This window comes from Haematobia irritans, chromosome 3 (assembly GCF_050003625.1).
Source record: "Haematobia irritans isolate KBUSLIRL chromosome 3, ASM5000362v1, whole genome shotgun sequence".
NCBI lineage: Eukaryota > Metazoa > Arthropoda > Insecta > Diptera > Muscidae > Haematobia > Haematobia irritans.
The window spans coordinates 220,024,056-220,039,920 of record NC_134399.1 but is presented as its reverse complement, the minus strand read 5'-3'; the positions used below and the strand labels follow the sequence as shown (position 1 = coordinate 220,039,920).

At 36.0% G+C, this 15,865-nt stretch overlaps 1 protein-coding gene across 1 annotated transcript in view; it reads right to left on the bottom strand.

Annotated features, from left to right (window-relative positions):
• The window catches only part of org-1 (T-box transcription factor 1), a 45,003-nt gene extending 31,163 nt beyond the window's left edge, over positions 1 to 13,840 (bottom strand). Inside the window, exon 1 of the mRNA XM_075302977.1 lies at positions 12,591 to 13,840. Within this exon, the coding sequence (XP_075159092.1) occupies positions 12,591 to 12,792 (202 nt within the window). The 5' untranslated portion in view covers positions 12,793 to 13,840. The remainder of the gene's footprint in view (positions 1 to 12,590) is intronic.
• Between the last annotated feature and the right edge of the window lie 2,025 nt (positions 13,841 to 15,865).

The window sequence follows — 15,865 nt, the reverse complement described above, 5'->3', positions numbered from 1 at the left end:
AAAACTTTTTGGTGTTCGGTCGACGCAGGAATCGAACCCACGACCTTGTGTATGCAAGGCGGGCATGCTAATCAGGGTTGGCCTGTCACAAACTGTGACTTTTGCGACATACATTTGCGACGGTATAATACGTATGTCGCAAAAGTCGTAAACCTACTGTAGAAAACCTAATTTTGAATAGAAGAAATCCTGAACATTTTTTAATTTAGCTTAACAGCATTCGCTGTGAGTTTCTGCAGAAATTTGGGAAAGTTTTTCCACGGTCAAGCCTATTTTCTTAGGTGCTATCGAAATCCCGTTAGTGAGTGTGCAAAATACCTTTGGGTTATATTGGACAGGAGACTGAACGGTTACCCTGTACTCATGCAAAAGGCAATAGGGAAAATGTGGGGACTAAAACCTTCTCTTCGCACATACCATCGTCTTGGATATCATCGAATTTGCTGCCTAGCTGACGCGACTAAAGTATTTTGAGTTTGCGACTTTTGTTACTTTTTCTACATTTACGACACGTATGTGACGTTTACGACGTTTACAACTTTGCGACAGTCGCAATCCTAAAAAAGTTTGATACAGACCATCTCTGATGCTACTGACGGTTTGGATCCCAAAAAATTTTGTCAATCGCCCAATAAACCTCGTGTCGATTGGGCGAAAGAAATGTTCCAAAAATTCGATCGCAGAGCTTCAAAACCAGTCTGGAACGAGAAACGAAATTTTACGAATAACCCCTACGCCTTTATTCTCGCTGATGAACTTTTTTTTGCAACATTTCCAAATATAACTGACGATATTTTCCGTGAATCGTGTAAATTTTCGCAAGTCGTCAAAATCTTCGTGAGTCGCCACAATTCATTCGTATGTATTCAGGGCTAACTTCTTTTATTCTAGAGGGCGCGTGAGAAAAATTCTTTGAAATCAATTGGACTAGGAGCGTAAGAAACAATGTTATCAACTTTAAAATAACAGGTTGGCTGATAAGTCCCCGGTCTGACACATAGACACATTTTATATAGTACCAACCTTCAAATGATTCGTATCAAAATTTGACGTCTGTAAGTCAATTAGTTTGTGAGATAGAGCGTCTTTTTTGTTATTGTGAAAAAAAAATGGGAAAAAGAAATTTCGTGTTTTGATAAAATACTGTTTTCTAAAGGGGAAAAATACGGTGGAAGCAAAAACTTGGCTTGATAATGAGTTTCCGGACTCTGCCCCAGGGAAATCAACAATAATTGATTTGTATGCAAAATTCAAGCATGGTGAAATGAGCACGGAGAACGGTGAACGCAGTGGACGCCCGAAAGAGGTGGTTACCGACGAAATCATCAAAAAAATCCACAAAATGATTTTGTATGAGCGTAAAATGAAGTTGATCGATATAGCAGAGGTCTTAAAAATATCAAAGGAACGTGTTGATCATATCATTCATCAATATTTGGATATGCGGAAGCTCTGTGCAAAATGGGTGCCGCGCGAGCTCACATTTGACCAAAAACAACAACGTGTTCATGATTCTGAGCGGTTTTTGCAGCTGTCAACTCGTAATACACCCGAGTTTTTCCGTCGATATATGACAATGGATGAAACATGGCTCCATCACTACACTTCTGAGTCCAATCGACAGTCGGCTGAGTGGACAGCGACCGGTGAACCGTCTCCGAAGCGTGGAAAGACTCAAAAGTCCGCTGGCAAAGTAATGGCCTCTGTTTTTTGGGATGCGCATGGAATAATTTTTATCGATTATCTTGAGAAGGGAAAAACCATCAACAGTGACTATTATATGGCGTTATTGGAGCGTTTGAAGGTCAAAATCGCGGCAAAACGGCCCGATATGAAGAAGAAAAAAGTGTTGTTCCACCAAGACAACGCACCGTGCCACAAGTCATTGAGAACGATGGCAAAAATTCATGAATTGGGTTTCGAATTGCTTCCCCAACCACCGTATTCTCCAGATCTGGCCCCCAGCGACTTTTTCTTGTTCTCAGACCTCAAAAGGATGCTCGCAGGGAAAAAATTTGGCTGCAATGAAGAGGTGATCGCCGAAACTGATGCCTATTTTGAGGCAAAACCGAAGGAGTACTACCAAAATGGTATCAAAAAATTGGAAGGTCGTTATAATCGTTGTATCGCTCTTGAAGGGAACTATGTTGAATAATAAAAACGAATTTTGACAAAAAATGTGTTTTTCTTTGTTAGACCGGAGACTTATCAGCCAACCAAAAAACAAAACAAAAAACGCATACATAAAACCTACAATGTAATGCGATCAGTGAAAATGTCGAAAACATATCTCCGACATATTGCACATAAATATATCATATTCAAAAAAAGTCTGACATTCATATTTGAGTTCTTTCCTTTGTAAAGCTGATTAATTTGACTTTGTGTTCTGGTAAACACTGCCATCCTTTTTTATATATGGGGTGCATTATATTTGGTTGGTATATTGTTTCTTTCTTTTGTCTCTATGGATATCACAAATTGTAATTCGATGTCAAAGAGAAAAGAAGGGGAAATATTTTTATTGACCCCCTTTCACCGTCGACATAGCAGCATCCACCTCCATTGTCTTCAAAATGATCGAGGAAGATCATGTAAAAATGTCGACGCTCTATATTTAGATGAAATGCAACTTGTTACACGCGAGTAATATCAACCGAATGATCACTGATCATCCATCCCAATAATGAAATGCTTGCTTATGCAAATGCACAAGATGATAGTACTACGACGCATATTTATGAGGATCATCCATCCATCTATCCTTTCCTATGGTATTCGAATATGACGCGTGAACCTAAACATAGCAGACAAAACGTGTGGCGTCGTCGGTGAAACAGTGTCATTCAACACTTTCAGAATATGGCTATAAATTGCTAATTAAGTGCTTCAAAAATAAATTTCAATTATTTTTCTCGCTGAAACATTTATGTATGACGATTATTATAAAATCAAAAAAACCAGAAACTCCCAAACCAAAATCAAGGGCTTGGGTTAAATTGGAACATATATGTAAGGAAAAGATTTTACCATTTTGGAAAAATTTTAAGATCGAAATTGTAATCCTGCACAGAGATTATAGTCTCTGTATACAGATAAGTTGTGTCCAATGAATTTGTATCCAATATAAGCGGGGTTCCCAATAAGAGACGTTAGTTTGGTATTCAAACAAAATTGTCACTTTTTGTGATAAATGTTCGGACGAAAAAGAAGGTATGTCTTTGATAATGAAAAACAATTTTAGCCATATGACCAAGCTTAAAGGATTATAGACTTATCATGAAATTGTGCAAATCCTATCCGCAGGGTTACAGCTCGTATGTCCGATACGATAGCGACTCGATAGCCTCTCGAGTTATATTTTTGATGGAAATTATTCGAGATATATTCCAAGGATTATAAAATCACAACAGGCTATTTTAAGCTGATTTCATTCTGTCAGATGGCAATTCGTTTCTTAAGCAACACCGAACAATAGTAAAAACAGGTAATTTATTTCCAATATTTAAGGACAAATTTTAGTTCTATAGATTTTTATATCTTTGTATGTAACATCAAGAAAGACCAGTCTGAGACCCATCTTTTAGATGTATCCGTCCGTCTGTCTGTCTATTCATGTATCTTGGTGTTAAAAGTACAGCTCGCAGCTTAAGTGCAATCGTCCTCAAATTTGCCGTAAGGCCTTACTTTGGCTTAAAAATAATAACTATTGATTTTAGAAAAATCGATTCACATTTACGTATAGCTGCCATGTTGATGCCCTCGTTCCAGAGTAGGCTAAGTCCACTTAGCATGTTTTGACGGAATTCGTTGTTTTTTATTCGGATTGATGTGAATTACATCCTGTCAAAGGTAGTAATTTATTGGACACTTCTATCAAACGTTATGGTTAATATTGTACTTAGCCTGTGACTAAAGTTTTAAAAAATGTCCAATCCAAAAAGGGTAAAAAGCTTTGTTCGGTCTAAAGTGATCTAGTCATTTTTAGCCATGTTCTATTATCATTACTTTGAGTTTGTACATACTAAAACAATAAATATGATTTTAAGACCGAAAAAAGGGAATTCCTATTTTATATGGTTTTTGAGAAATTCAAAAAAAAAAACTTTGAACTTGTTTCCTGTAAAATTCACTTTTTAGGCTTAGCGTAGGGTACACACAAAAAAATAATTCTTTCCTCCCAAACGAAATTTTAGACAAACAAAGTTCGTTTCTCATTTGCTTTTCGCTGTAAGGAAGTGTATTTGGAAGAAAAGTATATACTTTTTGTGATAAACGTTTATTCTTTTCCAGGATGTAAAAACAATTTCATAAAGACTAACTCAAAAAAAAAATTTTTTCTGGCTAATTGCATTTTCCCTCACATCTTTCTCACTTCCACGAAGATTTTTAGTTCTTAGCACCTTTTTCTGTAATACAAACAATGTAGAAGAAATTATACGATTTTATAAATTTTTAAAATTTTTTTACCTTTCGCCTGGACGGAGAATCGAACCGCGGACCATGCACTTTGTAAGCCAACACACTAACCACTGAGCTATGTACCTGTTATGGTCATCAATAGATAAATATCCATATAAGTTATATTTATATAGCATAGCTTGCGGTGCCCACGAACCGAATAAACAAAGTTTATTTAACAGAAACAAACATTTAGTTTGGCACCGTGGAGCAGTGGTTGCTACGTCTGACTCTCATGCCAAGGGTCGTGGGTTCGATCCCTGCTTCGACCAAAGTTTTTGTTTTTTTTTTTTTACATACATTCAACATATGTTCGGAAGATTCCGAAAAAAATGTTCAACATTACATTGTACTATATTAAATTTTGAACTGTAAAATGTGTTTTATTAAAGACCAAAAGTCAGAAAAGAACAGTGTTTGATATAAACGAAATGGACTCTGTTGTTGTTTCAAAAATAACTTTTTTTATTGAAAAAATAAAAACTTTGTAACAAACGAATTTTTTTGGTGATAAAAGATTAAAATTTTCGAAGCAATTCAAAAAATTCTAACAAAAGAAAAACGTTTTCGGTACACGTTTTCCAAACGTTTTTTTTCTTTGCGTGTAAGTGCAGCAAATGTGGTATACCCATTATTTTTTCGAAAGCCAATTTTTTTGTTTTTCTTCGACAAGGCTGAGATTTTACCACATTCATTTTTCTAGTGTTAGCCATCGACGCAACTGTGAACGAAAAATAAGAAACCCATAATTTCGGATATATTTGCGAATTTATTAAAAAAACACATTAAGCACGAATTCATAAAATGTGCAGGTAATGTGGTACACCATAATGTAAATTTTTTTGTAAAAAAAATAAATGCAATATGTGTATCGCAATTGCATACATTTTATGCTTATTTAGTACTCGTCAGTTATTTACATCCGAAATTTAATAAATTTAAAATATATCTTCACAAAAACGGGTAAATGTGAATTCTTTCAACTGGCACAAAGAAAGAGTTGCAAAAATCAAATTGATCTTTGATTGTTTCATTTTCTGACAGCCACAATCTATTCAGCTTGGTTTAATTATTCGTATGTTGTTAGATAGAGAAAAAAGCTACTATACCACATTACCAGCCTATACCACATTTGCTGCACTTACCCTACTTTGGAATGGAAACATCGATATATACTTATCCCCGAAGTGGTTATAGTATCTATCAACCAATCTACTTCACATTTCGTACATATAAATATTTTATGAGTCTTGTAAAACTTGCAAAATATCAGCTAAATCGGTCCCAGAGCTTCATATTGATTTGCTTGAACAAGGACTACATTATACCCAAGGACTATATTATACCCTTCACCACTTTGTAGACCAAAATTTGTGTTACCATCTCAACTCCTTCATGAAGGTTTACATTCCCATATACAAATATTTATATCTTAACCGATTTGGAGACAATTTGTTGTACTTCTACAAAATCTCTAGAACTAAAATTTAAATCAGGACATCAGCCGGTTTAAATTTTAGTTCTAGAGAAGCACAATGTTACTAAAAAATATGGGAAACATTTAAATCTGAACCAATTTTGAGGCAACTTCGCAAAAGCGTATTTATGATTTGTCGGTCGATAGATGTGTATTAGAGTGATAGAAAAATTTGAGTCATTTTTACAAGTTTTCGACTTAGCAGTGGCGATTTCATAAGGAAAATGTGGGTATTTTGGCCATTTTTGCCTAAATCGGAAAAACATATATATCGAAATCTAAACCGATTTCAATCGCATGCATAGTTACTATGTTAATTCTACTCCCTGTGCAAAATTTCCTATGACGGAAAATTGGCGAAAAATATCTGTTGGTATATGAGTCTAAATCGGTCAAAAGATGTATTCGGGTGCTATATCTAAATCTGAACCGATTTAAACAAAATATAGCAAGCGTATGATTTGGCTGATATTTTGCACATTTTACGAGAACCGTAAACCATTTTGCTGTACGAATTTTTAAGAAAATACGTTGATAAATACGTCATTTATGATCAGATCGATGATAAATATCAATAGCGATTGTCTTTGAACCAAAGTAAAACTCTGTGGTGCCAAACTTGAGGATGATCGGACATAAACTGCGAGCTGTACTTTGCACACAAAATCGACACAAACTAAATCGACTCAGAATTTAATTCTAAGACGATCGGTATACTAAACGATGGGTCTGAGACTTTTCCTTCTTGGCGTTACATACAAATGCACAAACTTATTATACCCTGTACCACAGTAGTGGTGAAGGGTATAAATATAAGACATAATTATTTTGTTTTCACTTGTTCAAGAAATTTTCCTAGTTTGAAGAAAAAAGAAAATTCAAAATTGCAAAAATGTCTTTAGTACCATACGAAGTTCAAGATGGGCGCATTATTGGTAACATTTACAAATTTTAAGAAATTCTGAACTATTTAAATCTTTATGATTCATTTGTGCATAATATTCTTGCTTTTTTATACCCACCACCATAGAATGGTGACGGGGGTATAATAAGTTTGTCATTCCGTTTGTAACACATCGAAATATCGATTTCCGATTATATAAAGTATATATATTCTTGATCAGGGAGAAATTCTAAGACGATATAACGATGTCCGTCTGTCTGTCTGTTGTAATCACGCTACAGTCTTCAATAATGAAGCAATCGTGCTGAAATTTTGCACAAACTCGTCTTTTGTCTGCAGGCAGGTCAAGTTCGAAGATGGGCTATATCGGTCCAGGTTTTGATATAGTCCCCATATAAACCAACCTCCCGATTTGGGGTCTTGGGCTTATAGAAATCGAAGTTTTTATCCAATTTGTCTGAAATTGGAAATCTAGAGGTATTTTATGACCATAAAGAGGTGTGCCAAAAATGGTGAGTATCGGTCGATGTTTTGGTATAGCCCCCATAAAGACCGATCTCCCGATTTTACTTCATGGGCTTATAGAAACCGCAGTTTTTATTCAATTTTCCTGAAATTGGAAATCTAGAGGTATTGTAAGACCACAAATACGTGTGCCAAAAATTGTGAGTATCGGTCCATATTTTGGTATAGCCCCCATATAGACCGATCTCCCGATTTTACTTCTTGGACTTATAGAAACCGCAGTTTTTATTCAATTTACCTGAAATTGGAAATCTAGAGGTATTGTAGGACCACAAATACGTGTGCCAAAAATTGTGGGTATCGGTCAATGTTTTGGTATGGTCCCCATTTAAACGACCTCCCGATTTGGGGTCTTGGGCTTATAGAAACCGTAGTTTTTATCCAATTTGTCTGAAATTGGAAATCTAGAGGTATTTTAGGACCATAAAGAGGTGTGCCGAAAATGGTGAATATCGGTCCATATTTTGGTATAGCCCCCATAGAGACCGATTTCCCGATTTTACTTCTTGGGCTTCTAGAATCCGAAGTTTTTATCCTATTTGCCTGAAATTGGAAATCTAGAGGTATTTGCGGGTCATAAAGAGGTGTGGCGAAAACGGTGAGTATCGGTCCATATTTTAGTATACCCCCATAAGAACGATCTCCCGATTTAACTCCTTGGGTTTCTAGAAACCGTAGTTTTTATCTGAAATCTTTATGATTCATTTGTGCATAATATTCTTGCTTTTTTATACCCACCACCATAGAATGGTGACGGGGGTATAATAAGTTTGTCATTCCGTTTGTAACACATCGAAATATCGATTTCCGATTATATAAAGTATATATATTCTTGATCAGGGAGAAATTCTAAGACGATATAACGATGTCCGTCTGTCTGTCTGTTGTAATCACGCTACAGTCTTCAATAATGAAGCAATCGTGCTGAAATTTTGCACAAACTCGTCTTTTGTCTGCAGGCAGGTCAAGTTCGAAGATGGGCTATATCGGTCCAGGTTTTGATATAGTCCCCATATAAACCAACCTCCCGATTTGGGGTCTTGGGCTTATAGAAATCGAAGTTTTTATCCAATTTGTCTGAAATTGGAAATCTAGAGGTATTTTATGACCATAAAGAGGTGTGCCAAAAATGGTGAGTATCGGTCGATGTTTTGGTATAGCCCCCATATAGACCGATCTCCCGATTTTACTTCATGGGCTTATAGAAACCGCAGTTTTTATTCAATTTTACTGAAATTGGAAATCTAGAGGTATTGTAGGACCACAAATACGTGTGCCAAAAATTGTGAGTATCGGTCCATATTTTGGTATAGCCCCCATATAGACCGATCTCCCGATTTTACTTCTTGGACTTATAGACACCGCAGTTTTTATTCAATTTACCTGAAATTGGAAATCTAGAGGTATTGTAGGACCACAAATACGTGTGCCAAAAATTGTGGGTATCGGTCAATGTTTTGGTATGGTCCCCATTTAAACGACCTCCCGATTTTGGGTCTTGGGCTTATAGAAACCGTAGTTTTTATCCAATTTGTCTGAAATTGGAAATCTAGAGGTATTTTAGGACCATAAAGAGGTGTGCCGAAAATGGTGAATATCGGTCCATATTTTGGTATAGCCCCCATAGAGACCGATTTCCCGATTTTACTTCTTGGGCTTCTAGAATCCGAAGTTTTTATCCTATTTGCCTGAAATTGGAAATCTAGAGGTATTTTCGGGTCATAAAGAGGTGTGGCGAAAACGGTGAGTATCGGTCCATATTTTAGTATAGCCCCCATAAGAACGATCTCCCGATTTAATCCTTGGGTTTCTAGAAACCGTAGTTTTTATCTGAAATCTTTATGATTCATTTGTGCATAATATTCTTGCTTTTTTATACCCACCACCATAGAATGGTGACGGGGGTATAATAAGTTTGTCATTCCGTTTGTAACACATCGAAATATCGATTTCCGATTATATAAAGTATATATATTCTTGATCAGGGAGAAATTCTAAGACGATATAACGATGTCCGTCTGTCTGTCTGTTGTAATCACGCTACAGTCTTCAATAATGAAGCAATCGTGCTGAAATTTTGCACAAACTCGTCTTTTGTCTGCAGGCAGGTCAAGTTCGAAGATGGGCTATATCGGTCCAGGTTTTGATATAGTCCCCATATAAACCAACCTCCCGATTTGGGGTCTTGGGCTTATAGAAATCGAAGTTTTTATCCAATTTGTCTGAAATTGGAAATCTAGAGGTATTTTATGACCATAAAGAGGTGTGCCAAAAATGGTGAGTATCGGTCGATGTTTTGGTATAGCCCCCATAAAGACCGATCTCCCGATTTTACTTCATGGGCTTATAGAAACCGCAGTTTTTATTCAATTTTCCTGAAATTGGAAATCTAGAGGTATTGTAAGACCACAAATACGTGTGCCAAAAATTGTGAGTATCGGTCCATATTTTGGTATAGCCCCCATATAGACCGATCTCCCGATTTTACTTCTTGGACTTATAGAAACCGCAGTTTTTATTCAATTTACCTGAAATTGGAAATCTAGAGGTATTGTAGGACCACAAATACGTGTGCCAAAAATTGTGGGTATCGGTCAATGTTTTGGTATGGTCCCCATTTAAACGACCTCCCGATTTGGGGTCTTGGGCTTATAGAAACCGTAGTTTTTATCCAATTTGTCTGAAATTGGAAATCTAGAGGTATTTTAGGACCATAAAGAGGTGTGCCGAAAATGGTGAATATCGGTCCATATTTTGGTATAGCCCCCATAGAGACCGATTTCCCGATTTTACTTCTTGGGCTTCTAGAATCCGAAGTTTTTATCCTATTTGCCTGAAATTGGAAATCTAGAGGTATTTGCGGGTCATAAAGAGGTGTGGCGAAAACGGTGAGTATCGGTCCATATTTTAGTATACCCCCATAAGAACGATCTCCCGATTTAACTCCTTGGGTTTCTAGAAACCGTAGTTTTTATCTGAAATCTTTATGATTCATTTGTGCATAATATTCTTGCTTTTTTATACCCACCACCATAGAATGGTGACGGGGGTATAATAAGTTTGTCATTCCGTTTGTAACACATCGAAATATCGATTTCCGATTATATAAAGTATATATATTCTTGATCAGGGAGAAATTCTAAGACGATATAACGATGTCCGTCTGTCTGTCTGTTGTAATCACGCTACAGTCTTCAATAATGAAGCAATCGTGCTGAAATTTTGCACAAACTCGTCTTTTGTCTGCAGGCAGGTCAAGTTCGAAGATGGGCTATATCGGTCCAGGTTTTGATATAGTCCCCATATAAACCAACCTCCCGATTTGGGGTCTTGGGCTTATAGAAATCGAAGTTTTTATCCAATTTGTCTGAAATTGGAAATCTAGAGGTATTTTATGACCATAAAGAGGTGTGCCAAAAATGGTGAGTATCGGTCGATGTTTTGGTATAGCCCCCATATAGACCGATCTCCCGATTTTACTTCATGGGCTTATAGAAACCGCAGTTTTTATTCAATTTTACTGAAATTGGAAATCTAGAGGTATTGTAGGACCACAAATACGTGTGCCAAAAATTGTGAGTATCGGTCCATATTTTGGTATAGCCCCCATATAGACCGATCTCCCGATTTTACTTCTTGGACTTATAGAAACCGCAGTTTTTATTCAATTTACCTGAAATTGGAAATCTAGAGGTATTGTAGGACCACAAATACGTGTGCCTAAAATTGTGGGTATCGGTCAATGTTTTGGTATGGTCCCCATTTAAACGACCTCCCGATTTGGGGTCTTGGGCTTATAGAAACCGTAGTTTTTATCCAATTTGTCTGAAATTGGAAATCTAGAGGTATTTTAGGACCATAAAGAGGTGTGCCGAAAATGGTGAATATCGGTCCATATTTTGGTATAGCCCCCATAGAGACCGATTTCCCGATTTTACTTCTTGTGCTTCTAGAATCCGAAGTTTTTATCCTATTTGCCTGAAATTGGAAATCTAGAGGTATTTTCGGGTCATAAAGAGGTGTGGCGAAAACGGTGAGTATCGGTCCATATTTTAGTATAGCCCCCATAAGAACGATCTCCCGATTTAACTCCTTGGGTTTCTAGAAACCGTAGTTTTTATCTGATTTGCCTGAAATTGTAAATATTCTGGTATTTTAGGCTCACAAAAACGTGTATTGGATTAAGTTTTTATCGGTCCATTTGGTAATGCCTCCATATAGACCGACTTCACTTCTTGAGGGTGTAGAAAGCGCACTGATCATGAAAATTGCTTGAAACTCAATGTAAAATTTCCAGATTTTACTTCTACAGATTTAAGATTTCAAATCAAGACGTTATTTTATATTTTTCTTGCACATTTACAAGAGATGTTAATGATTTCTCTAAAACTCAAACAAAAATGGTTCTTATAAATCCAGAATCTGAGATAGTTCATGGTGATGGGTATTTAAGATTCGGCCCGGCCGAACTTAGTGCTGTATATACTTGTTATTTCATTTATCTAATGGCGTTTTCGAATCGCAAAAATATATTGCCTTGGTGTTACCCTACTTTTTTCCTTATTGCATTTTCTACCAAATGAAAGCGTCATTCCAAAGTTATTGTTAATTCCTCATATTGTGAGAGATACAGGATCCAAAATCTGTCACAGCGTCCTTCATATTTTGCTATCAATTTCGAGAATGTTGCACCTTTTTTCCGAATCGAAATCGCCATAACTTACACAAATTATCAATTCATATATACATACACAACAAAACAAATTAAAGAAAACTTTAAGCCTACTTTTGCCATATAAATTCATTTGATAAATTGTCAATAAATTGCTTTGCATAGAGGCATTAAGCTTTTATAGAAATTTTATATTCTTTGTTCCAAAAATATCGAAAAATAATTAAAATATAAAATCATACATTTGGACGTAAATCGTTTGTTACGATATCATACCAACATGCAAAGAAATTTGTTTGTTTTTTTTTTGGTTTTAAGAAATAAATTAAATGAGATTTAAAATTTTTGGTTTAAAGCAAACAAATTATTTTGTTGAGTGTATATGTATGACCACATAGAAGTGTTACCAGAAATACTGGTGGAAGTAATTGTCCAGTGATGGACAACTACTTCCATCGTGTTCCACCCCGAGTGTACTATATTTTTTTAATTAAGTATATTTTTCCAACAAATACAATCTCCCATAAACCTTAAAAATCACAAAAAAATACCTTCAATTTGTTTCATTGGACTCAGGGTGCTCATATAGGGCGATGACCAATGATCCGTTGTGGTGTAACCGTAATCCGTAATGTTAGCGGTAAGACCGCCATTATCCATAAATGGCATAGAAGACATAAGGGCACTGGAACATTCCGTGGAGCCCATGATATTTGAAGTAGGTGGCGGACGCATATAGACAGTTTGATGCATATCACTTTTATGAACTTTTGCAGAACTTTTTTACTAGGATAGTTTTTTTTACATATATTTTGTTTTCAATGTTTCACTTGATTGGAGATCACTTTTCTTTGTGTTTTATTTTACAATACCGTTAACAGATTTATAATCTTTTAATTTGTTTAAACATTTAAATGTGCCAATTGATTTGACAGCTAAACGCAAGTGTAAAATATTTGCACTCAGATGGAGATGGATGTGGTTCTTATTTGAACAATTTTAATTTGATTTATTCGCTAGGCCATCATCATCATCATCAGCAGCAGCAATATATCAATCACTTGAAAATTCACCAAGCCAACACCTGCCGTTGGTGAGGCTTTCTTGTTTCTATTGTGGAAGAATAAATATTTCGCACTGATGTTCACAAAATCATCACCGATGTTCGATTAGAGACAGAATTTGTTGAGGCCAATTTGTATATTTGTTTTTAATTGGTGTGGGCTTTGTTTGCTATTTTTTGACACTTTTCCTTTTATTTTGTGGTGGTGGGGTAGGGAAATCAGCGAATTAATTAAACTTTCAACAAGTCGTTGAGGATCAGTGATAGAAAGCGAAAGACTAGTTCACACGATTGTTATCATCAACACATCACTATTTGAATGCCGCACGAAATGACGTTTAACCAACGTTGTTGTTGCTGCTGTTGCTTGAATTGATCCGTTGTGAATTGACACTTCACTAAAATTTGCATTTTTTCATATCATTCAATTGGCGTTTGAGAGTTAAGTGCGAAGTGATCTATCCGAAAGCAAGCGTGGCACCAATCAACGAATATTATCTTTTTAATGACACCGAGTGTGAAGGTTCCATTCGTCTTTATACCACGGACGGACACACTGTATGAGTATAGTTGGTGTGAAATTTTTCTTCTTGTCTAAATCTTGTCTATGTCCCGGATGAAAGCGGAATGGTCTAAATTTGCTTGCTTGATTTGCTTGCTATCTTTGTAACGGGTTATACGAAAATAAACACAACGATTGTTGTTCCTTGAGATCAGATAGTCGCTGGCGTTCTTAGCACCATCATCGCCACCACCAGCCGCCCATCAGCGATAATACAATGAACATACACAACCGCACCATTAGTGCCAACGCAGCAGAGGAGACATGCTCAAAGTGATCTGTTTTTAGACCAATAGCACCTCACATACCACAGATGGCAACTGCCACCAGCATCATTAAAGATCATGAGTTGTTTTTTGTCTTCATGTAGAGATCACCAGAATTGGGTGTTGCTAGTGCCCTCGGGCAGACGGACACCAATCGCTTGGGTTGTTCCCACTCTCTTTCATCTGTAATATGTGTATTTGTGAGTAGCTATATTTGAAGATTTATTCTTGAGAACCATGCGTTGTCCACTCAATTCTATGACTCAGAATAGCATCAAAAGGCATGTGAAGATCTCTCACGCTTTACGATTGGCTACTGCTTGGCAACCAATAGCCAAAGCCATGCTCAGTTTTGAGTGATACCAGATTTAAGTTATACTGAGAATTAGGGATATTGTCATTGCGACGGCAAATAATTTCAATTATGGTATCTATAGACGACTTCTTGTAAACACATTAATATTACAATACAAGTAGTGGCCTATCGTGAACACTGACTTTCGACATTTTAAAATTCGATTTTATTCCCATCGCTAATAGAGAAAATTATCTTATCATCTTGTCTTGGCAATATAAAAATTATCTTATCATCTTGTCATAATTCGTCATATTTCAATGGCATCCAGCCTTTGATATTCTATATCCATCCATAGTTGACGTAGTCACAGTCTATGTTCCACTTCTTCTCTACCAGACTATCGACGCTTATGTCAATGTGGTTTTAATTCCGCTCCCGTTCACGGGCGAAAAAGACTGTTTTTCATATGTTTGTGTGTAAAAATTATATGTTTGGAACTCAAAAATTTTAACACAATATTTGTAAGTGCAAGCATATAATGTTCATAAACTAGCATAACAGGTTTGGAACATATATGTTAATATGTTAGAACATATTATTTTTGGGACATAAAATGTTTGTAAATATGACATGCTTAGATGCAAACATATATTTATTTGGAAATATGCTATAAACATATAAGTGTTTAGAAAGAGAGACCTAGAGAGAATGTTGCAAGTAAAATAATGGAAGTAACTAATTGGCGCCTTAAAAATACATCCACACAAAGAAAATTTCATTAAAATTTTTTACTTCCAGTGTATGCCCTAAGGGGAAACATAATATGTTTGAAGAATACAAACAATATTTTGTTTGGACCAATCCTGAAAATATATATGCTTGAAATAAAATATGTTTGAGGTATATGTTACAGAAGCGGTTTTGTTGAGGGTGTATATCACACGCCGAGAAGGAATATGATCACATTTTTGTCGCAAAAGTGTTCTTTTCTTGGCAAACATATACATGGTTACCGAAATCAGATACATAATTTTCGAGAAAATAACATGGTTGGAGGTTCACCGCCCAAAAATAACATTTTGCTCTTCAAACATGTTTGGGGTGATCATATTCCTTCTCTCGATGCAGATACATGTTTCCGACAAAATAACAAGATTAGGATAAACATGTTACCCGTGTTCCCCGTATAAAATAAGATTATGTTCTTGAAAAATGCTTGAGGTGATCATACTCCTGCTCTGGGGCATATAAGAAAGGTCAAAAGGAAGACAACTTTGTACACATTCTACTGCGTTGTGTTGTGTTTTTTAATCAGCCTCCTTTTGTATTAGTCCTAGAATAATCGATTAGGTACTGGCGACTGAAATAGTGAAAAGCATTATTTTCCGTTATTAAGACTCCGACTAGCCTTACTGCCTCAATCCAATTAGACAATTCAGTCCATTGTGAACCACAACTGATGAAGTTATCTCAGTAATGAGTGATGCCCGATTTTATTATAATCTCGCCGGTAAAATTATTATAAAAATCGTATGCATACCAAATGTTTTCTAATCCAGCTTTTGTCATAATACTTAGTATGACCTTGGATTTTCGTTACCCTACTCAGAATCGTCTCCAAAACATGCATTCTGAAT